The 22,002-nt window shown below is 50.6% G+C and overlaps 2 protein-coding genes across 5 annotated transcripts in view; one reads left to right on the plus strand and one right to left on the minus strand.

Moving 5' to 3' along the window:
* Positions 1-5,605, minus strand: part of NDUFA10 (NADH:ubiquinone oxidoreductase subunit A10) — a 44,121-nt gene extending 38,516 nt beyond the window's left edge. For 2 of the 4 annotated variants that reach the window (XR_012831069.1, XM_075710955.1), the window contains exons 1-4: positions 5,525-5,605; positions 4,491-4,659; positions 3,686-3,901; positions 2,779-2,865 (exon numbers count right to left, since the gene is read on the minus strand). Coding sequence is in view for 3 of the 4 variants with exons in the window: in XM_075710955.1 (XP_075567070.1) it covers positions 2,779-2,865; positions 3,686-3,901; positions 4,491-4,659; positions 5,525-5,605 (553 nt within the window). In the remaining variant the exon portion in view is untranslated. Of the gene's footprint in view, positions 1-2,778; positions 2,866-3,685; positions 3,902-4,490; positions 4,660-5,425; positions 5,464-5,524 lie in introns of all 4 variants that reach the window. The other 2 variants (XM_075710956.1, XM_075710957.1) reach the window with 2 other exon arrangements.
* An 8,140-nt stretch (positions 5,606-13,745) lies between these two features.
* LOC104037459 (uncharacterized) overlaps positions 13,746-22,002 on the plus strand; it is a 29,098-nt gene continuing 20,841 nt past the window's right edge. Inside the window, 2 exon segments of the mRNA XM_075710019.1 lie at positions 13,746-13,786; positions 18,872-19,059. Of these exon segments, the coding sequence (XP_075566134.1) occupies positions 13,746-13,786; positions 18,872-19,059 (229 nt within the window).

Genomic DNA, 22,002 nt, shown 5'->3' on the forward strand with positions numbered 1-22,002 from the left:
TGTACTACTGTTACTCAATAGCTCTGTACTCTATGCAAGGAACAGCAGATCTTCTCTCCAAAAACACAACAACCAGACTCCACCTTGGAGGACAGGACTGGAGGACCTCACCTTCCCATACAGAAAAATGTACCTGAGAGGAGTTGGTTGGGTCTGTGCAACTGGGTTCTTCTACCACATGTTGGTGATTACGAAGCCACACAGGTTCAGGGGAAGCATCTATTCAAATTTAAGTGGCATGAACAGCACAGGCTCCATTAAACCTAGCTCAAGTGCAAGCTTTCCTCAATAAGGCTTACCAGCTTAGCTAGAAACGTAGTGCCAGGCTTTCAAATTCAGTTTGTGAAAAATTTAAAGCCCACTGTGCTTGGCACCAGAGTAAGCATCAGTCATCAGTACCTCTAATGAAGATGTTTGCTGTTTAAGGATTTCAGTACAATCCATTACTTGTTGTTGGAATTTTATATTAAATATAAATTGTGGGTTGCTGGGCATTGTTTGCCTCACCAACACAGAGCAGTAAGACAAAGTTCATTATAACCAGATGTCAAACTCATTCAGCAAGAAGTTGCAACTTACAGCAGGTGTTAAAAAACAAATATACACCTCCTAAATCTAAGCCAAATCAAATAAGACAGCAGAAACATGAGGCAGTCAGAGAAACAACTATCTTCACCTCAGGAGTAGCCAAAATGCCAGATTTGCTAAGAACAGGCAGAAACAAGAATTTCAATAGCAATTTACTAAGGGGTCAGCTGATGACTAGGCTTTACAGTTATTTTCTACAGACTTTCAAAGTTTTGTTCAGCTGTAAGTTTGCACGTTTTGGCTGTGGCTGGTCTCCTATGTACGTCATGTAACTGTGCTGTTCCTGGCCAAGGGATGGAGACTCCACACATCTGCCCACAAGGCACCAGCACAGTAACACTCTGCTCAGGAGCTCAGTGCCCATAATCCCAAACCACAGAATCACTCAGGTTGGAAGGCACATCCACAGATCATCTGGATCAACCACTCCGCTCAGAACAGCGTCCACTAGAGCAGGTGGCTCAGGACTGTGTCCCACAGTGTTCTGAGTACCTCCAGGATAGAGATCCCACAGCCTCCCCAGGCAGTCTGCTCCAGGGTTTGACTACCTTCACAGTAGAAAATGTTTTTTTTCTTGTAAATGGAACTCCTTGTATTTCAATTGGTGATCTCTGCCTCTTGTCCTCTCACTAGGTGCCACTGAGAAAAGACTGGTTCCATTGAATACTCCTCCCTATCAAGTATTTATAGATGTAAATACCATCAGGTATTTATACACATCCCCCTGAGCCTTCTCTTCTCCAGACAAAAAAAAAATCCCAGCTCTCTCAGCCTCTCCTCATACACTGGATGCTCTAAGTTTCTAAGTGACCTTCATGGCCCTTAGCTAAACTCACTGCAGTAAGTTCCTATCTTTCTTCAACTGGTAGCCCAGAACAGGGCACAATACTCTAGATTTGGTGATCACCTCCCTTGACCTGCTAACAACACTCTTCATGCAGCACCCAGGATGCTAGTGGCATCCTTTGCCATAAGGGCACATTGCTGGCTCACATTCAACTTCTTATCCATCAGGACCCCCAGGTCCTCCTCTGCAAAACTTTCTAGACAGTTGTCTCCCAGCGTATACAAGCGCCTGCAGTTATTCCTTCCCAGGTGCAGGACTTTGCATTCCCTTTTGTTGAACTTCATGAAGTTACCATCCAACCATTTCTCCAGCCTGTCCAGGTTCCTCTGAATAGCACCAAAAACATATGGTGCGTCAACCGTTACCCTCTCAATTTTATATCACCTGCAAATCTGCTGAGGCTGCACTCTGTCCTGTTACCCATGTTTTAAGCCCAGTTTAAACCTGGTTCAGCCGCAGTATCCTCCCCTGGGATACACCACTAGTTATTGGCCTCCAGCTGGACTTTGCACTGCTGATCACAACCCTTTGAGCCCAGCAGCTCTGCCACTTTTCAATTTACTACCCACATATCTAATCCCTACTTCAGCAGTTTGTCAATGAGGAGGTTATGAGAGACAGCACTGAAAGCCTTGCTTAAGATAAACAATATCTATTGCTCTCTACTCATCCACTGAGCTAGCCTTCTATGAGGAGCTGACTATCAGGTGTTTAAGCATGATTTCCTTTTCATAAAACTATGATTACTATTCTCCATCACATTCACATCCCCCATGTATTTGGAAATGGCTTCCAGGAGGATTTGCTCCATCACCTTCATTCAGATCAAGCTGAGGCTGACTGGCCTGTAGCTTCTTGGATCCTCCTCCTTGCCTTTCTTGAGCACAAGAGCAACATTTATGTTCTTTGAGATTCAAAAGAGAGCTGGCCATTTAAGGCAAGTAGGCCAAACCCTGTCGACCCATTATTTACTTCGCACCTAATGCTGCAACACCACAGTCTGCCTGAAGGACCTCTAGTCTTCATTGGCATGCTCACACACATTTCCAGGGAACTACAGGAGTCTCTGGCTGACAGGACACAAGCAAGCAATACACAGAATACATGTTCTTCCACATATAAGCAGAACCAAAGCCTTGAATCAAAACTGGAAGTCTTATGGCTTGAGGTTGGTCCTTGATACATGGAACAGCAAGGTGCTAAGCACCTTATGAACAATTCTGAATATTTAAAGGAGTCCATCTTCCAAGCAGGCTTTTTTGTTTCTTTTTTAAAAACTAAACTACCACACTTCTGGCTGAGATTATGGCAAAATAACTTCCTTTTGCATGCAAGTAACTTACATCGTTTGTGGATATAGCCTTGTTTAAACATTGCATCCAGAAATACAAAGTCACTGTAGGGAGAGCGCTCCATCACCACACCTTGTCCTGCAATTGAAAGTAGGTTGCAGTCAGCAAGGCTCAAAGAGACTGCTGGCAGCAACATTTAAAATTAAAGACAGTACTGCTCTTATGGTCAATTTTCTGAATGCTTTTCTAGAAATTTTAAATAAAACAGAAGAGCAAGTTTTTGGCTCACACAAATGCACTCGATATGTGCTGAACATGCCTGTCCTCACCCATACATATATTCTCCTACTGTGCCTATCACTACAGTAGCTAAGTACTACTGTATTTAATGAGTACATTTACATTTGTGTCTAATACTTTCTGGTATTCACATATTTTCATCTTTTTTGGAAAACGCTTACTAAAGCACAAGCAACAGGTAAGTCAGAGTTGGTACAGGAAATCTTTTCTGACCAGAAGACACTCAAATTATAACAATACCACCACAAAAACAGTATTTAATGAAATCAAAAAGACTGAACAAAAGACACCATCAGGAACTAAGTCTAGGGAGAGTTTTAAAAGGCTGTGCAACTCACAGCTGTCTTGGTATGTTTAAAATGTCTTTTTGAAAATAATCATCAGGGATTGCCAGATTAAAACTAATGAAATTGGTAACTGGTATGTATTTCCTTCACTAGAAATTATACAAGATACTGTTCTAACAAAATATGCAGGGTATTTTTCTAAATGGACAGCTATCCTGTACTCACTAAGGGGGGAAATATAAAAAGCTTAACAACGTAACAGCCTTTCATTTAAAAATGCAGATACTAGCAAAGCACTTCCAAACAGCTTGCTTACAACTTACACTCATAAGTTAATTTAGAAATGAAATTTATTTACTGTGAAATCTGACCTGTGGTCAGCAGATGCTCCAACGCATCAGCATACTGTAAAACACGGTTACCAAACAGCCAAGCTTGCAGTCGATAAGAGTGTCCATCAGGGCATTTCGGATCATTGTAAAATCTCTCCAGGTTACAGAAACCATTAAATTTCTCATGCAGCAGCGTTCCATCTCCTGTGATTCTGTCTAGGTAATGGATGTCTGCTTCTGGGAAATATTTCATTCCTGACAAAAAAGAAACCCACAACAGAGCACCAATCAAAATAATAAGTTTTGTTCATTTACAGTAAACATCTGTTCAGCTCATTTAAATATATAGCTTTATTTTAAACAACACTTGAAAACAGCACAAAATCCTTTGGTTAATCACATCACAGAGGGCACACAAACCCTTATTTGTATTGCCACCTTTCATCTCCCCAGTGAGAGCTGAGCTATCATTCTAAACAGAATCTTTTTGCCACCAATCCTCTAATGACCTTGATGCTCTGCATACACCCATGCAGAAAATCCTAACTCTCAAGGTGCTCAGTGAGCAAACTGACTTCATTAGAAGTAAACTTTCATTCACAACAAATCATATTTACACAAGCATACCGCAGATCTGACAAGCGCCCCATCCTCATTTCAAACTTCACCAACGTTTTATTCTCCCCTTATCTATAAGCCCTCCACATTAACTGCGGCATTGCCCAACTAATAATTTCCTAGTCAAGAATTGCTGGTTCAGTGAACTAACTTTCTTCACACAAGAATGACAAACACACTGTTAAATTCTATTAGCTATTACAGAAATAGGGAAAATAAGATGTACCTAGTTTTTCTGCTATTTGTTGTGCAAGCTTGCCCTTCCCAGAAGATAAGTTTCCCTCCACTGTAAAGACTTTGCTGTATTCACTGAACTTTTTTGTAGCTCTGTCTCCCAACATATAAGCTAGCCAACCATACTGCAAATTCTGCTTGGAGCTGATATGAATTCTTGCCTGAAAGAAAACACAACAACAAAATTAGCATATGTGCTCTGAATCTACACAATGACCGAAACTTCCCAGAATTCCTGAAGGCCATAGACACATGACATGCCCTGCGTTCCCCAGGGAGATCCTAGAGTAGGCTTTCGCTTGCATTTTTGTTTGTTTGTTGTTGGGTAGAGATTAACATTAAACTCTCAGGAGAGAGTTTCATTTCTGCACAATACAGTTCCTGGACAAAGGTGGAAAGAAATACCCACCTGGCCTGTAAAGCTGAATGCAGCATCTTACTGACCCCTGCTTAAAGCCACCCAGAGACCCTGGTAAAAACTGAAGCCTTATTTTGAGCAATGTAGTGACCTCCCTTACACACGTGAGATTTTATTTTTATTTAATGTTCTTCTGCTTGCACCTGCAGAGATCACATTCACAAGCCGAAGGTCGCTGGGTCATGACACTCTGGTCTCAGATATTTACTTGTGCCTCTACCTTAAATCTCGCCTCCTCTCCGAAGCCCCCGCATTTGCCCACTAGGAATGCCCCCTTTTAAGGAGCCGCCCAGCCCTGCCTCGCCCCCAGCCACAGGGCCATACCCAACGCTTCCGGACACACGGCCCCTCCCGAGCACAGGAACGCTGCTGGGAGCGGATGCCGGCTCAGAGGCCCAGCCCCGCTCCTAACGGGCGGGGAGAGGGCGCTACCACCACAGCCCGTGCGAGCGGCCAACCCCCCGCCCGCCGCCGCCAGCACCGCGGGGAGGCCGGAGCGGCCCGGGCACCCCAAGGTGAACCCGCCCGGCCGCGCTGAGGGGCGGCCAGCGCACCCAGGGGAACGGCGGCTGGGCGCAGGGACCTCCCCCTTCCCCGGCCCCGCTCACCGCCGGCACGACGGCGCTCCCCAGGCGGCCCCGACCGGCGGCGGCCGCGGCTGGGCCGAGCTTGGCCAGCCACAAGGACATGGCGGCGCCGAGGAGACGCGGCCGGCCTCGCCGCGACGGAAGGGGGCGGGCGCGGAGAGATGACGTCACGGAAGAGGGCCGGAGCCCGCGCGGGGCGGTGGAGGGCGCGGCCGCCCCGCCCTCCGTTCTCGGTCACGCCCCCTCGTGGTCACGCCCCCCTACTCGCCGGCCACGCCCCCGCTGCGCTGGGCCGCGTGCGCTCTGCCCGCAGCAGGCAGGCGGCGGGGTGGGATGCGTGCACCGGCGCTGCCCGCAGCTCCCTGCAGGAGCTAGTAACTCCGTGACCGGCTGTCGCCGCTCTGTCTCCTCCGGCACCCTGCACCGGTGCTGCCAGCCCCTGGATAGCCCAGCCGGGGCGGGCAGGAGGGCAGGCAGGCAGCAGGCAGGCAGGCAGGCAGCAGGCAGGCAGGCAGAAGTCCATTGCCTCGCAGACGACCATGCTGTGGGGTGGGAGCTGCAGGGGTGAGGGAGGAAGCTCTGCTATTTCTCTGGCACCACGTTTGCCCTCGGGGAGTCCCGGTACAGGCAGAGCTGGCAGGGGGGCAGGCAGCACCAGGAGCAAGGGAATCCTGGCCTCTCCTGCATGTGGAAGAAATGAAAGATGGACCGGGAATGGAGACCACAATGAGGTGGCAAAGAGAGGAGATGGGGGATAACTCACCAATGTGTGCTTCTGCAGTCAAGACGTGCCCAGCCTGTTTGCTTGGCTTCCTCACGCCTAGGGAGTCACTTCCTTGGCAAATGGTGTTCCCTCAGCAAGTCCCAAGGTGCTGGGAGGAGAATAGGTAGTGGGACAATGACACTGCTGCACCAATGTCCCTGCTGGCTCCTCAGGCATTGACCCCTCAGCCAAAATGGACAGGAGGTCTTGTGCCAAAGCCCCTCACACTCCCCCTGCCCACTGGGTCTGTGAGTCAGGAGGAGTAGGATGTCCGGAGCTTGAGCTTTGGGGAAGCAAGCTGCATCTCACTGCAGGTTAACTGCTTATTCCTTGTTCTTCTGCTGTGATAGGATGTGACCAGATGCCAGCCATGTTGTGTCTATCGTGTCGCTTTTCATCAGCCACCATGTGATCAGATATGAAGAATACAGCTCGTGTGCTGCCCCTGCCTCCTCACTACTGGCCAGGGACATCAAAGGCAGCCCCGATTCCTGTCCCCTCTCTTACCTGGCAGGTGGTAAGCAAGACCACCACTCCCCATTCCAGGCTGGTGGGTACCTGGCTGTTACAACAAAGGCCTCAGCATCTGGCTATCCACACTATTCCAGATTTGCAAAGCCAGAGAGGTGGAAATCAAGATCTACCTCCTTCTCCAGCTGTATGGGAGCTGGTGATCTGGGACAGTTTCCAGTTCCCCATCTGAAACACTTCCTACCCTATGCTTTGGGCTTTTGATTTGAGTTGTGTTTGCTAGCCATTGCTAGCTGGGGACAGCATGACACCTTCCATACTGGCACCTTTCTGAGCAATCCCATCCCTGTCTGGACTCTTCCTGCTCTCAAAGAAGAGGATGGTGAAGGTCCACCAACCCCCATATGCATTTGTCACTCTTTGTGATGCCACCAGCTGCTCCCAGACTGGGGTTGCTTTGCCACCATGGAGAGATGACCCCTGTCGCTCTCTGCAGAGAGAAGGGCATCTGCCTGGTGCTTTTCACTGTTGTTCTCTGCTTGTGGCAGAACTCCCTGGGCCTCCTTCAGCAGGGAAGTGGGTGAGCTACCTTGACAGCCTCCTGAAATGAAAGATGGACCAGGAATGGAGACCACAATGAGGTGGCAAAGAGAGGAGATGGGGGATAACTCACCAATGTGTGCTTCTGCAGTCAAGATGTGCCCAGCCTGTTTGCACAAACCCCACAGCAGGCTCAGGGCTGAGGTGACAGCAGCTGAGGACGTATGCATGCACCGGAGCCAGCTGGCTGCAGCTCAGGCCAACCCTGCCACTCCTGCCTGCAGCTGGGATGGGGGATGCTGGAGGAGAGGGGGTGCCTTAACTAGACACATAGGGCAGGAGAAGATATGTCCGGGAAACCACCCTGATGCCCACACAGTGGGCAGACGTCGCGGTGGTGGACGTTGCTGCTGCTCTTGGAGGTTTTGCTGATCCTTGCCACAAGATGGGGCTGGGTAATGCTGAAGGAAAGCTGCTTTCTCCCTGCCCACCACCATGGCTTGTCCCACGGAGCCATGTTATGAGCGCCAACAAGTCTCCATCTTACCCAGGGCTCGCTGGAGACTCTGGCAAAGTTTGCTGACACTGCTGACATCTCGAGGTATAACATTCAAAGTATCTTCTCTGCAGAAGCTGTTCCTGTCTCCATACCGCTGCAATGCACGGTTGCTGGAAACCATGTGGGCGGTTTCGCTTCCCCTTCCTTTTTGGTTTTGCACTCCGTGTTTGCCAACAGGAACACCAGAGAAACTGCTTTGCTTCAGGAAGTGTTGAGAGCAAATTTCCTTTGCGTCTGGAAGGATCCATCTGTGCAGCCAGCCTCACCTCCCATGTTGTTGAAGGAGTGGAGAATAGCAGAGAAACCTCTGAGTGAACCTTTGGCTTTCTAATGCTCAGCAACTGACCAAGCTTTGAGATCTTGGCAATGCCTCGTTGAAACAAATGGAGAGAAAGAAGAAGGATCAAGGAGATGTCAGGGTTGGAAGGGTGGCTGTGCCCCATTCCAGGTGTCTCCTATGCACTTAGGACCATGCTCCCTGGGCTGGGGATTCTTTTGTTTGCTGGAAAAAAACCTCCTCCAGAAAAGGGAGCAAGTGGAAGCTTAGTGCTGCCTTTTGCTGCCTTGCAGAGCATGTCCACTGCCACTCAGGCCAGCTTGGAGAGCTGGGTACACAGAAAACCATTGCTGTCACCTGCAGGGTTAGTTCCTGCAATGCTCTGCTGACGTGGCAGGGCTTGGCGCTGCTCCCTAACCTGTGACTGGTCTCTGTCCAACTTCCTCCTCCATAATCAGATTTCTTTGTCTATTTATTTCCTGGTTTCAACTGTCACATAATTCCCAGCCTGTTTTCTCCTTGGGGACTGGTGTCACCTGTGGCTGAGCAGGGCAGCTCCTCACTGGTACTGCCGGGGAGATGGCCATGCTTCCAGTTCTGTCCTGATCCTCATCTGGCAGAGGCTGTGGGGCCTGTGCCAGGGTCCCTCTTGGCTCCCAGCTCATCATCTCATTGCCTCCACCATGAGCCCTGGCCCTCAGAAGCTGCAGGGTCTTGCCCCTGTGGTTCCCCTGGATCTTCCCCCCTTCACTCCCCCAAACCCTGCCTGTCTGTGGCCCTGGGGTCCATAACTACCGCAAGCCCTGGGGCTTCTCAACATTGACTCCCACCCAGCCTCTGGGGCATCTTTGTGACTCCCCATCTCTGTGCCAGCTCCAAGACCCCATGCTGTGTCTCTGCCCTGGCTCCATGTCACCCTGGCGTAGCCCCATGGTGACCCGTGGCACCCGCAGCACTTCATAAGGGACACCTCCCTCCATGAAGGATGTTGGTGGACCATCTGCCAGGGCTCTGTGAGCACCAGCAGGTCTTAGTGGGCCCAGCCAACCCTAGCCTCTGCTCACGGCTCTGTGGGTTCCATTTAAGCTCAGCCCCAAGCACCTATGCTCGGTCTTAGGCTGTACCTTTACCTGTGTCTATCTCTGTCCTTCTCTAACCTCCCTGTACATGGGTGGACCTTGGACCTGTGATGCAGGTAGCCTTGACCCCAGTCCTGTCTCCCAGATGGACCCTGGACTTATGCTGCGGCCTTGTCTCTTGTGCAGCGTCATCTCTTGTTCAGTCTCCATCTCCTGCTGCTCCTGGGCTCCCCCAGGCTGAACCTTAGCTCGCCTTGCCTGGGGCTGTCACCAGAGGCTGCCCATGCTGCCGCTGCCTCTTCCCTTGGGTGCTCCTTTAGGGAGGGCACCCATGGCTCATCCTGCCCCCAGCTCTTGTTGCTCTTTGGCAGTGAGCTGGGATGGAAGGGGATGCCATCGCTCTGCTGAGCACTGAGTCTTGAGCACAACAAATGCTCAATTACACACTGGACCTGTTTTGATACTAGAGGTGAGCTTTTTTTTCCTTTTCGGCTTGAGCATCTCCATGGCTTCTGAACTGGGCAAGAGGGTTTCCTTTCTGCCATCTCTTGTTCTCCTTAAGGCCATCACAGTCAGACTTACCTCTAGGGATGCTCCTGCATTGGACAGCCAAAAATCAGTGCCCTGCAGAAAGCCAGTAACAGACTTTTGACCCTCCTTGCTATCTCCTGGAGATGATGAGTATCATCAAAGTCAAGGCAGCTCTACCAGTTTTTGCTGGGTGAAGGTTTGCGCCTGCGCTGCCCTGATTAGGTTTAGGCACTTTTCTCATAGAGCACAACAGCCAGCATCTCTCCCTTCACACATCACTTATTCCCAGCCCCATGTTTGCAGGAGAGATGGATACAGGCAAACTGGTATAAACCCACAGATGCTCATTTCTGCCTTTTGCTTTGATAGAGACACACAGCTGAGTTTCACAGTTGGTGAAATCTGGACCCACGGATGTACACAGCAACCTTCCCCCGGTGCAGAGCAGACAGCTGATCTCCAGATGAACTGATTTGTTCAAGTGGGCCAGTTTTGCAGCAGGGAGATTATTTTCTTCTGCCTGGGCTACTGTCTCTTTCAACATCTGTACGCTCAGTTGTCCAAGTTCCCGCTGCACCCTGTTTTGAGTGCTTGACTGGCATCTCAAAGCTTCCCTGTCTGCAGATGAGCCCACATGAACAGGCAAGGACAGTCCTGGTCACATCCTGCGTTGTTCACCCACAGGATCGTGTGCTTCAGATAACCTCCCTGCTGACCCACTTTGATGCATTATGCCTTTCCTGCACCAGGTGGGAGGTTGGACTGGAGACCTGCAGAGGTCCCTTCCCAGCAAGACCTCCGTGAGTCTGCATACAGTGGGTGATGAGCAATCCAAGGCAGGTGATCAGGGAGAGAACAAGTATAGCTGTATGGTTTTGCCTCTTGTTCAGTACAGCTCCAGGCACCTGATTTTGGGGCCTGGAGCTCAGGTAGGACATTCACAGCCCTCTCCCTGCTGCTCAGTAGTGCCAGAGACACCTCTGGAGGGTTCTTGGGCTAGAAACATGTGCAGTGCCCCAAGCCTGACTCTGCCTTGCAGCAGATGCCTTACAAAGCCTGTTTGCTTAAATTTGCTCTAGGCCTTGCTCCATCTCTGACACAAAGTCTACACCCAGTGGGTAGAAAGAGGTAAATCAGGTGTTTTTTCCCAGAGGAAAGCTGGCAGTAGGAGTAGGACAGCAATGTAGAGCTGCCTTGCAAAGGCACTGGGGTTTGTAAAATCTGGGGAGGAGAAGTCCAGGAGGAGAGCATTGACAGCAAAGAGGGTCTGGAGGGCTTTGGCCAAACAAGACCATGTGTGTGCTTCCCACATTTGGGGGTGTCTTCCCCTGCCTTCCCACAGCCCTGCCTGCCACTGAGACACCCGAGAGCTGGGGACCCTGTGGTGCTGGCAGCTGGGACACCTTCCTCACGCAGCTTCCCTTCTCCACTTGATGGAGACATTGGAGTGCAATTTCCAGGGCTGAGCTGGATCTTTGCCTACCTTATTAGAAAGCATGGCTAAATTACTGGGTCTCTATGTATGGTCTAGGAAGGTCATAAACAAATGTATTAACATACTTCCCATCAAACTGACATCAGCTCTGCTGACCTGGGACATTTTTGATACCATTGGCTGCTTCTGCTTTGCCCCTTGACAAGAAGCAATCGCATTTCATTTCAAGAACTCAGCCCTAGAATTTGCAAACGGCTTGAAAAAAAAACCATATAATGTGTCTGGGTCTGGCTTTCTATCCTTAACAGCTTTGTCTGCAACATGCTAGCATGTCAGGCGAGTCTTTCCAGTGAGAGGGTACGAAAATCTCTGCAGTGGAGACTGTAGGGCTCTCAGGATGCTGAAGGGGTGACCAGGGAAGGGGATGGGCTGACTCTAAAAGGCCATCACTCCATGCTCCTTTGTACCCACATGGGAATAAGAGCTGTTCCCACAGCACCAGGAGGTCAAGCTCTGCCCAGTTGGTGCTGGAAACTGCTGTTTGACACCAAAGTCCTGAATGGGGTGTGAACAGTGAGGTGGCTGCATTTGGTGATGGTATGAGTTACTCATCCAGGGGAAGATGGCAGGAAGGTCAAAGGGGTGTCAAAGGGGTCTTACAGGACAGAGCAATAAAACAGCAGGTCATGTTCAGCATAGATTACTGTAAAAGTGATGCAGGTGGGAATATGCAGTCCCACGTGGACACATAAAATGTGGGGCTCTGAGCTGAGCCTTACTGCTCAGGAGCAGTGTCTTGTCCCTGAAAATGTCAACTCAGCAAGGATCAAAAAAAAAAGTGTTGAGGAAAGGTGGAGAAAGGAAAATAAAGGATATCATTTGGCACTGGTATGAACCCACAGTTTTCTCATCGTCCTTCTTGTCTCAGAAAGGATGCAATGGAAGAAAAGGGCAAACAAGGACAATCAAAGATGCAAATGACCACAAGTGGCGAAAGCCAGGCTTTACAACCAGATCAGAGGAGGTGGAGCCTTGTGCAGTGATGGTTGAGCTGTGGAACTCGTTGCTAAACAGTGCTAAATGTTTACAGGGATTCAAGGGGAGCCTGGAAGAGCATTAGTAGGTAGGAATCATGTCTGGATGAGGAAACCTCCTGGGCTGAAAATGGTTGGAGGCCAGGAAAGTCCTCAGGGGAAGTATCAAATTCGCTTGCCCTGTCCTTAGTCTCCTGGGGCTTCTGCTTGTGCTGAATACAGGACCAACTCACCTTCCACTGTACCACCACTCTGTGCTGCGGCACGTAGCTGCCTATACTGCAAACCATGAAAACACATGGTTGTTTACCATGGTTTCCTCCCACTGGGACATAAACATAGCTTGATTTTAAGACAAACTGTTTATGGTAAAAAAGAAGACACAGTTAGATGTGATGTCTCTGTGTCTGTTTTAACAGTCTGTCTGTCCCTTGTGTTCATGGTTGCCTGCCTCTGTCACCTGTGTTTTCACAAAAGCAGCTGAAGGTGGCTCTTGTGTGGAAGAGCAAAAGCTTTGGGCACCATTAACACAAGGAAAAGCAAAGCAAGAGGCAACAGGCTGGTTGTTCTTGGATGGGAACCAGCAGGGAGATCAGGCTCTGGGAGGTGGGGAGGCTTATCCTGCAAAGCTCTGGAGTCATGGGACATAGGGGTACCTGCAGGGTTAGGAAAAAGGGGGGCTTTATTCCATGGAGCGATACAATGAAGGATTTCATTGCATCTTCCTGCTCAGTTTTTTGTTTTTCACTGGTGACTGCATGACAAAACATCTCGATACTAAACAGAGCAGTAATTCAGGTGCCTCCAGTTCTGCCTTGTTTTTCTGGCTGTGGCTGTCAGGCAGGACTACATCTGCCAGGCTACACCGGCCTGGCTGCTCTGGGAGGGGCTGGGCCTGGCAGGTGTGCTGCAAGGGGGGACGACACAGCCACCGAGCATGGTGCATGGAGACCAGCAACGTGAGCCTGTGGGTGAACGTTGTCCTGCAGGCATTGCAGCAGGAGAGGAGCACAGAAATGGCTCTGAAGTGGTCATATTTTGCAGGAAAAACAGGTGGCCCGTAGGCATGGTGGCTCCCAGGATTTGGTAGCCCCCTGCGCACGGCTGCTAATAGGCACAGTGAGCTGTGATCATGGTGACTTTTGGGGCACAGGGGTCAGGTACGGTGACCCTCTGGGAATGGTGACCCATGGGTGCAGTAGCTCCCTGGGCAGGGTGGCCTGTGGGCATGGTGTTTCCTAGGATTTGGTGGCTCCCTGGGGATGGTGACCCCCTGGGCACGGTGGTCCCTGCCCACGGTGGCAGCGGTCCCCTCCGCACGGCGGCTCCTGGGCACGGTGACCCAGGGACCGGGCGCCTCGGATCCGCCCTGCCCGGGCCGGTGCATCGCCGGGGGCCGGTCCGAGGTCCCCGGAGGGGCGGTGCGGGGGCCGGGGCGGGGAAGGGGCTGGGGCCGCCACGCCGCCGTCCTCCTTAAATCCCGCCTCCGGGGGCAGCCGCCCTGCTCCCGCCGCCGGCTGCGCGGCCGCCCGGTGCTCGGCGCTGCCGGCGGGATGTACGCCGGGAGGAAGAGGAAGAAGCCGGTGCCGAAGAGGTGGGTGCAGCGGGGAGCGGAGGCGGGTGTCAGGCGTTCTCCGGAGAGGGTGCTTCACCCGGTAGCAGCCGGGTGCAGCAGCTTGGCAGCCGCTGGGAAGATGGAGGAAGCTGGGGCAGGTGTGTGGGACGGGGCAGGGTGGCAGAATACCGGTCTGCGGGAGCCAAACTCGTTATGGGGAGCTGTTTTAAGCTGCTCTCACGTGAGTATTGAAGAAGCAAAAGAGATAGGGAGACAACATGCTTGGGCTACTCTGTTGTAATTAGGGTTAATTGGAACCAGTGCTTTGTAGGCTCTGGTATGCTGGTGAAAAAACAAAAATCCCAATGATGATTATCCTGCATCTGCAGTGGTCCTGTGAGGAAGCTTGTTGGGGAGTTTGAGATGCTCAGCTGTCCTCTGGTTTGGGTTGCAGGCTGGCTTATGTTTCAGTTCCTGCATAAATCAAATGTACCTCAATTACTATTTACCAAGAGATCCCTATTCCCTAATAATTAATTAGCATGCTGCTCAATAGCTCTTGCCTAATGCTCCCCTGATGTGTGGCTGGAGTTTCCTGGCTTTGGGACCCCCACGCCTCCCCCCATACCAGCTCTGAAGTCACATCAGCCTGTTGACTTCAGGTGTATAGGAAATAAATGTGTGTGTATATTTCTGGAAGGCAGTGGGGGGAGAGCTGGACGCAAGTCTGAGCTGAAGGAGGGAGCATCAATGCTACAAATGTATGGTGAGAAGGAATGTAAGCCAGAGCCTCTCTTGGGTGTTTGTTAGGGAGTCTTAAAGTTAAGTGTGAATCATAGAATTGCTTAGGTTGGAAAAGACCTTTAAAATCATCCAGTCCAACCTACACTACCAAGTCCACACTAGGGTAGACTAGACTAAACCATGTCCTGTCCACCTCTCTGGGCAGCCTGTTCCAATGCCTGACCACCCTTTCCGTAAAGAAATTTTTCCTAATATCCAACCTAAACCTCCCCTGGTGCAGCTTGAGCCCATTTCCTCTTATCCTATCACTAACTACTTGGGAGAAGAGACCAACACCCACCTCACTACAACCTCCTTTCAGGTAGTTGTAGAGAGCAATAAGGTCTCCCCTCAGCTTCCTCTTCTCCAGACTAAACAACCCCAGTTCCCTCAGCCGCTCCTCATATGACCTGTGCTCCAGACCCTTCACCAGCTTCGCTGCCCTTCTCTGAACACACTGCAGCACCTCAGTGTCCTTCGTGTATTGAGGGGCCCAAAACTGGACACAGTATTCCAGGTGCAGCCTCACCAGTGCCGAGTACAGGGGGACAATTCACCTCCCTGCTCCTGCTGGCCACACTATTCCTGAGACAAGCCAGGATGCTGTTGGCCGCCTTGGCCACCTGGGCACACTGCTGGCTCATGTTCAGCCGGCTGTCAACCAACACCCCCAGGTCCTTTTTGGCCAGGCAGCTTTCCAGCCACTCTTCCCCATGCCTGTAGCGTTGCATGGGGTTGTTGTGACCCAAGTGCAGGACCCAGCACTTGGCCTTGTTGAACCTCATACAGTTGGCCTTGGCCCATCAATCCAGCCTGTCCAGGTCCCTCTGCAGGGCCATCCTACCCTCGAGCAAATTGACATTCCTGCCCAACTTGGTGTCATCTGCAAACTTACTGAGGGTGCACTCAATCCCCTCATCCAGATCATTGATAAAGATATTAAACAAGGCTGCAAAGGGTAGTTGTTCTGCCTCAAACCTTTCTCCCACTCAACTTGGAGCAGCAATTCCAGCCCTGTGGTGGGACTGGCATGGCCAGACTGAGAGTTTAGGCTGGATTCGCATGGCTCAGGGTGCAGGAGAAGGTGTCTCTTTGGAGCAGAGGAGACCTCAGTCCCTGGTACTACAGGGCCAACCTTGGGAATCAGAAGAGATTATTTTCTTCTGTGACTGGGCAGATCTTGCAGCAGGGTTCTGCTGGGAGAGGCCAGGCAGAGCAGGGCTGGGAGCAGCAGGATGTTTGGCCAGCCAGGAGGGAAGGATGGGGTTAGGGAGTTCTCTGGTCCCTCCGCAGTTTGCTCAGGGCTTTTTACTTATTGAAAAAATTAATAAAAATTAGGAGACAATATATCAGATCAGGCAACCCCAGCTGTTGTTAACAGTTTATCACTTGGTACTTGCCAGCTTGCAAAAGTGGTAAACTTCCTTCTGGGTTCCCCGTTCAAAGGGCAGCTGGGGGGAAACAACCCTGTAGCAGCAGCACAGCTTTTGCCCTGCTGGGAGCAGAGCTTTCTATGCGTCTCTGCTTCAGCCTGTCTACATGGGGCTCAGCAGCTTCACCATGAACTCTGGCATGGCTGTGCTGGGCTTTGCATTGTACCCATTTCATAAGACTGTGCCGCATTAGGGTGCTTGCAAACAGGATGGGGGCTCAGACCTCTTTAAAATGCCTTTTTTCTTCCTTGTTGCGTAGCTGTTGAGCTGCTTTGTTGAAAGCCAGGGTTTGGTGTGTTGTGCTTGGGTAGCAGTACTCCCTGGGACAGCCTTGCACAGTGCCTGGGGCCAGCAGAGACTGCCAGAGCTTTGCCTTGCAGAGGGGGCAGCTGGACAGTGGGGATGGAGACAGACCTAAGGGCAGGGAATTTAAACAGATTTTAAACATCTAGACCAAGCTTCACTGTTTCTGTGAGCAGGGGAAATATTGTTTCCTGCAATACTCACCTGTACAGATTCTCTGGTGGCTAATAACATGATTGTGCCTCAAGCCAATGCCTTTCCCTTGGTAAGTGTGTGTGATGGGGGCTGGTGGTTTTCCTGGCCCTGCCTGCTGGCTTGCACAGAGCTCAAGGGAGCTTCATAACTGCCTGGCAGAGAGTGAACAGATTTGTCAGTGATGATCACCTGGAAGCTGTTTCGCTGTGGCATCCCTAAGGATGGAGAACTGTGAAGCCTCTGGCCATGGGAGTTCCTGGGTGCAGGGTGCAACATTTGCCCATGGAAATGGGCTGCCAAAAGAGCTGTCTGGCATCACCAGAGCCCCTTTCCTCTTCATCATCCTTTCCCTCAAGGGTGGCTGTGAAGCACCTTGTGTGCTGCAGCTGGGGACACACAGGAACAGATGTTGGGGTGACCTCCTTTAGCCTGCTGGTGCTTCACTGCTGGCTGTGTTACCCCATGTGTCTCAGCCAGAGTACCCAGAGTACTTTCAGTGCTTGGCCGGACTATCCAAGAGCCCCTGTTACACCTCTGCATTTTACCCACTTGCATAAATAGCAGCACTCCCTGCTCATCTCATTTTCTCTTCTTTCTGGCTGTTTGTGGGCTAGATTTGGATAGTGAGTGGGCAGAGGACTTTTCTTTAAAGGGTATCTGAGGAAATGCAGAATAATTTTCTTCACCTCTTTTTTTTTTTTTCAAAATCAGACAGAGTCAAAGGAGAACTATTTCTTTCCTGGTGAGTGACTGTGATTTCAAAACTGTTTAAGCCACTGGCTAATGGAGCACGGGTGCCAGTGTGTCTTGCCCAGCTTGTATGGACCAGTTTGGTGATGAGTTGTACCCAGCCTCTCTGAGAAGCAGGTTATATCCCTCCTGATGCTTATGTTACAAAACAGCGTGATTGAGCTTTTCTGGGGAAATACTACAATTTTCCATCTGTGCTTAGAAGACCCCTTGGTAGCTCTCTGCAGTGAAAATTCAACAGGCACCTTACTGCATTTCATTTAATACTCATTTCCTCTCTTGTCACACAAGCAAACAGTCCTGCCAGATGAGATTCAAGAGTGGTAGTAGAGAGGAGAGCTTAAATTGCTGCTAAATACTGGCAGATCCTGTTATCTGAACCTGCTTTATGAAGCAAGGATGCCTGCAGAGAGGGAGTTTGTGGTTAGACAAATTACATCAAAACAATATCAGTTGCATGTTAGGGAATGCAATCTAACCAAATACAGAGGGGGAGTCTGAAGGGTTTTTCTTCAAGCTAGAAAATTCAAATCAACATTAAAAACCAAAGGAGACAAGGTGACATCTCAGACTCATTAAAGTCATTAACTAACCTCTTACTGCTGTGGCTGGGACTTCAGTTGCAGCCTGTGAAGTAACTGCAGCTGATGGAGAGAGGTGCCCATATGAGCTTAAGACAGACAGGAGCTGCTCTTGTGGACCCTACTCCTTCTGCAGACTGAGGGTTGGTCTCAGAGCCTAAGTTTGGTATCAGATGATGTTTTAGGTTGGAAATGCCCATCTGAAATGATCAGAAATCAGAAGATTGGAAGAAAACAAATTTTAAAAATCTACTGTTTTCTAAGTGCTGTTCCCTAAACCACTCTATGTAGTATCTCTTTGTCCAAGTGCTGTCATTGACTTTCACATGTGCTTCTTTTTGTAATATTAGTAAGTAAAGCAATGGATTCAGGCTCTGAGTGGTCAGAGAAAACTTAGAAGAAGCTATCTGAAATTCAAATAAACAAATCTTTTTGGATCTTCCCACTTTCCATTCTTGCTATTTGTTAGTGTGCTCATTGCCAAGGGCTGCTCGGTCCTGGGCAGGCAGAACAGCTGATCTGAATCCTCTGAGCAACTCAAGGTAGTGCTTGCTATGGTGAGGCCCTGGTGTGAGCATGTGGAGTGTGACTAGTGAGAGACCTGCTGTGTGGAAAGGGTATGGGATGAGGAAGAAGAGGAGAAAGGGTGGGCAGAGCAGAGTGTGGGTGGAAAAGTCTAACCAGACCTCCAAGAGATGCTCTGATGGCTTGTTGGTCTCTGCCCTTGGTGTCCCTTTCCCTACCAGGGCTCAGTGGTGGGAGCAAGGATGGGAGCAAGGCTGTAGTATCCAGCTGAGCTGTCTCAGCCAGACTGCACATTCAGGTGCCCTTCTGAGGATCACCCCACACTCCAGCTGAAGAACATCATGCCTGATGCTGCACAAGGTGGCCAGCTGGGATGGCCATGTCTCCTCCATCTGTTGCTTTGTGGGCTTGCTGAAGCTTGCTATTGCTGCTGCATGGCCTTACCTTGGCTACCTGATATATTACTGTTGTGGCTGCACTTAAGTCAACACTGGGTTTGGAAAGAGCCTGTTGGACAGGCCCAGTTTGATTAAACTCTGTTTTGCCTTTTCCAGCCCCAAACCACCACCCCCTGAGGGTGTGAAGTCCAACCCTTCCAAGCGGCATAGAGACAGACTCAACCAGGAGCTGAACAAGCTGACTGGCTTGCTGCCCTTCCCCGAAGATGTGTGTGCCAGGCTCGATAAACTCTCCATCCTCTGATTGGCTGTCGGATACCTGAAGGTGAAAAGCTACTTAATGGGTGAGTGTTATCCCTGTTGCATGGGGTGAAAAGCTCCTGGGGTCAGTCCCCACCGCAGGGCCCATATCCCACCCCAAGCCATGTTTGCCTTGGGATGGAGAGTTGTATCTCCTGAAGGTAGGATGATGATGAGTTGTGGTAACAGATCCTTGTTTGTTAATGCATCAGTGTTGAACCTTTAGCTGAGGTACTGGCCTGAAAATGCCCTGGAAAACCTGGGCAGAAAGTGCTATGTCTCCAGAAATGTGGAGGAATTGGCAATGGTTGCTGAGAGGTGCTATGCTTGTGGGACATCTGCCCCTCAGGCCTTCTGCTGCTATGACACAGGTTTTATCCATGGCCCCTCTGGAAGGAATCCCCTTCATTTCTGCACACCCAAGTCTAATCCTCTTCAGTCAGTTATGGGTGCTTGGTGACTCAGAAAAGCAGCATCCTTGGGAAAGTGAGACCACCTAGTTTGGTCTTGGAAACTGAGTTGTGGAGGTGGAGAGCAAGCAGGTGAGTGATTCAGGACAGGCTGGGGGAGGGAGGGGGGAGTCAGGAGCAGTGCAGGGAACAGAAGATCTTGGCCCCATCACTTTTGGAGGGGGTGTCTGACAAATGGCACTGTGGGTAGAGAGGAGCAGCTTGGGAGTCTGCCCAGCAGCTGAGACCTCCTGCAAAGCTCCTCTGTCTACTTGTTAGCAGCCATGCCACCCCTCCTTTATGTCCCAAAACCCTCCTATGTCCTGCTCTTGCCAGCCCGTGGTCAAGGGAGCAATAGGTAGAACAGTGTATGTCTCGCTGAACACCCATGTTTCTCTCATCTAATTGGAACTGCAGTTTATAATTAAATTAAATTTAAAATCCCCGCTATCTGTGGGCTGCTGTGTGTCTCCTGGGCAGGCAGGGGTAGGAGGTGTTGCACAGGGCTGCTCTGTTCTTTGAGGATGGTGGGTTAGATAAGGCTGCTCCTAAGGCCCATATTCAGTTTGGCATCTAGTCAGCTCATTTTTCTCTTTCTTCCTTGGGGGTGGAGGGGGAGTGTATCATATGTTGGTGGTTTACCGCTGCGCTTGCCACCCTGGTCCCTCTAGGGTCAGCTGTGGTGGGTCTATTATACTTCTCTAATGAGCATTTCTATGAGATTGAGGGTGATACTTCATACCCAGAGACCCCAGTTCATTCTTGCAGGATGGAAGGTTGAGCTGATGCGCCTGGAAAACCAATCTCCTTGTGTTTGCCTCTCTGCAGCCCTGCTGCTGTGGAGACCCTGGTACAGGGCAGCAACCGCAGTGGGAGAGTGACTGTGGCTGGACACTGCTGCTTTTTTTGCTTCTGCTCTTGGCACCAGGGGCTTTTTGGTGTGTTTCTGCCCCCATGTGCATGTAGCTCCCTTCCTCCTGCTTGCAGGTCACAGCTGCGATCACCCTCTGGTTTCAGCAGTCATTGATGCATCTGAGATAGTTACCAGTGGTGAACATATTTGTGCTGGGGGCTCCAGGGTTATTCTGCAGACCTTGTGTCTGAGGAGCAGGGATCCCTTGTACACACTACACATCACCTGATGTGGTGCTGCCTTTATGAGCAAGAAAAATACTGCAAAGACGAGGGCAGCCAAGCTACCCTGGGTGTACAGATCTGCTGGCTGCCCTCTTGTCTCGGCCATATCCCAGGGAAGTTTTGTGCTGATATGCTCACCCTGCTAAGGAGCCTCTCCCAGGTCCAGGAGTTGCAGATAGTTCAGCTCCTACTCCTGAAGCTGTAGCTCATACATGGGGCTGCAATGGTGGACCCTCATTCTTGCTCTGGAGATGCTGGCTGTTTGGCCCCAGGTGTTGGCCTGACCTTTCTTGTTGTGCTAGCTGTTCCCTGACTACCTATGTCATGACTTCTTAAGCATTGCCAGCTGCTTAAGGCTTTGCTGAGCCTGTGCCAGTACTGGCTGACTGTGTCTGGGTCAGAAAGGCTGTGACCCAGGAGGTCCTTCCTTGGAGCAAGACCCCAAAGGACATGATGGGGGTGTGAAGAGGCACATTGCCACAGAGGGAAAATGTCTTGTGCTGGCTGCCTTTGCACAAGAAGGGTGACTGCTGCATGCACAATGTTGGATACACTTTGGATGTTGTTGGACTCCTCAAAGGCAAGGTTGGACTGAGGCTGAGCCCTGCTGAGTGTCTCTTCTTCCATTGTCTGCTTTTTGGGGGACAAACCTGGGAAATAAGATTCACTCCTTGCTTGTCTGTGAGATTCAGGGTGGGTAGCTGGGTAGGCAGCCTAATACCATGGTGACAAGATGTGGTGATTTGGGGGTGCAATGGGTCCTTCTATCCAAGGTGGTGCTGGCATAGCATTAACCTGCATTGCTTTCTCCATTGACATTCAAAGAAAGGCAGTAATCAGCCCTCCTTACTGATACAGCTGGACTGTGCAGCACCCAGCATGTGTCTGGGCGAAGAGGGAAAATGAGGGTGCAAAGCCTGGCTGAAGAGGTATTCACTGCACCTATGTATGAGTCACCACACTCCCCTGCTTGCCAGGACAACATGAACTGCAGGCTGCATTGCAAATAAAGCCTGAAGGGCTTCCACGGATTGCTTTCATAACCTGCTTACAAAAGCAGTTGCTTCAACACCATGGAGCAGTGCTTGAGGGCTGGGGTGACTCCTGCAGCTGCGGGAGGCACAGACTGGTGTGTCTGTGTGACATGGCATGGAGGGGTGTCAGGACACATGGACAGGGACATGTTTCATCTCCAGTGCCTTGGGCTTGATGGAATGGGTGATGGACCCTGGTGAAGGCAGAGCATGTGGAGGGTAGGAAGCCATCAACATCCTTCTATACTTAGATGTTCCTATGGCATCTCCCTGCCCCCTCCCCGCCCCTGCCCCCGACTGAATAATCTCAGCTCCCTTAGCTTTTGCCCCATGCTCAGTCCCTTGTGGCTCTCCCAGGGCCCTCTCC

Source organism: Pelecanus crispus, chromosome 5 (genome assembly GCF_030463565.1).
Source record: "Pelecanus crispus isolate bPelCri1 chromosome 5, bPelCri1.pri, whole genome shotgun sequence".
In the NCBI taxonomy this organism is placed as follows: Eukaryota; Metazoa; Chordata; class Aves; order Pelecaniformes; family Pelecanidae; genus Pelecanus; species Pelecanus crispus.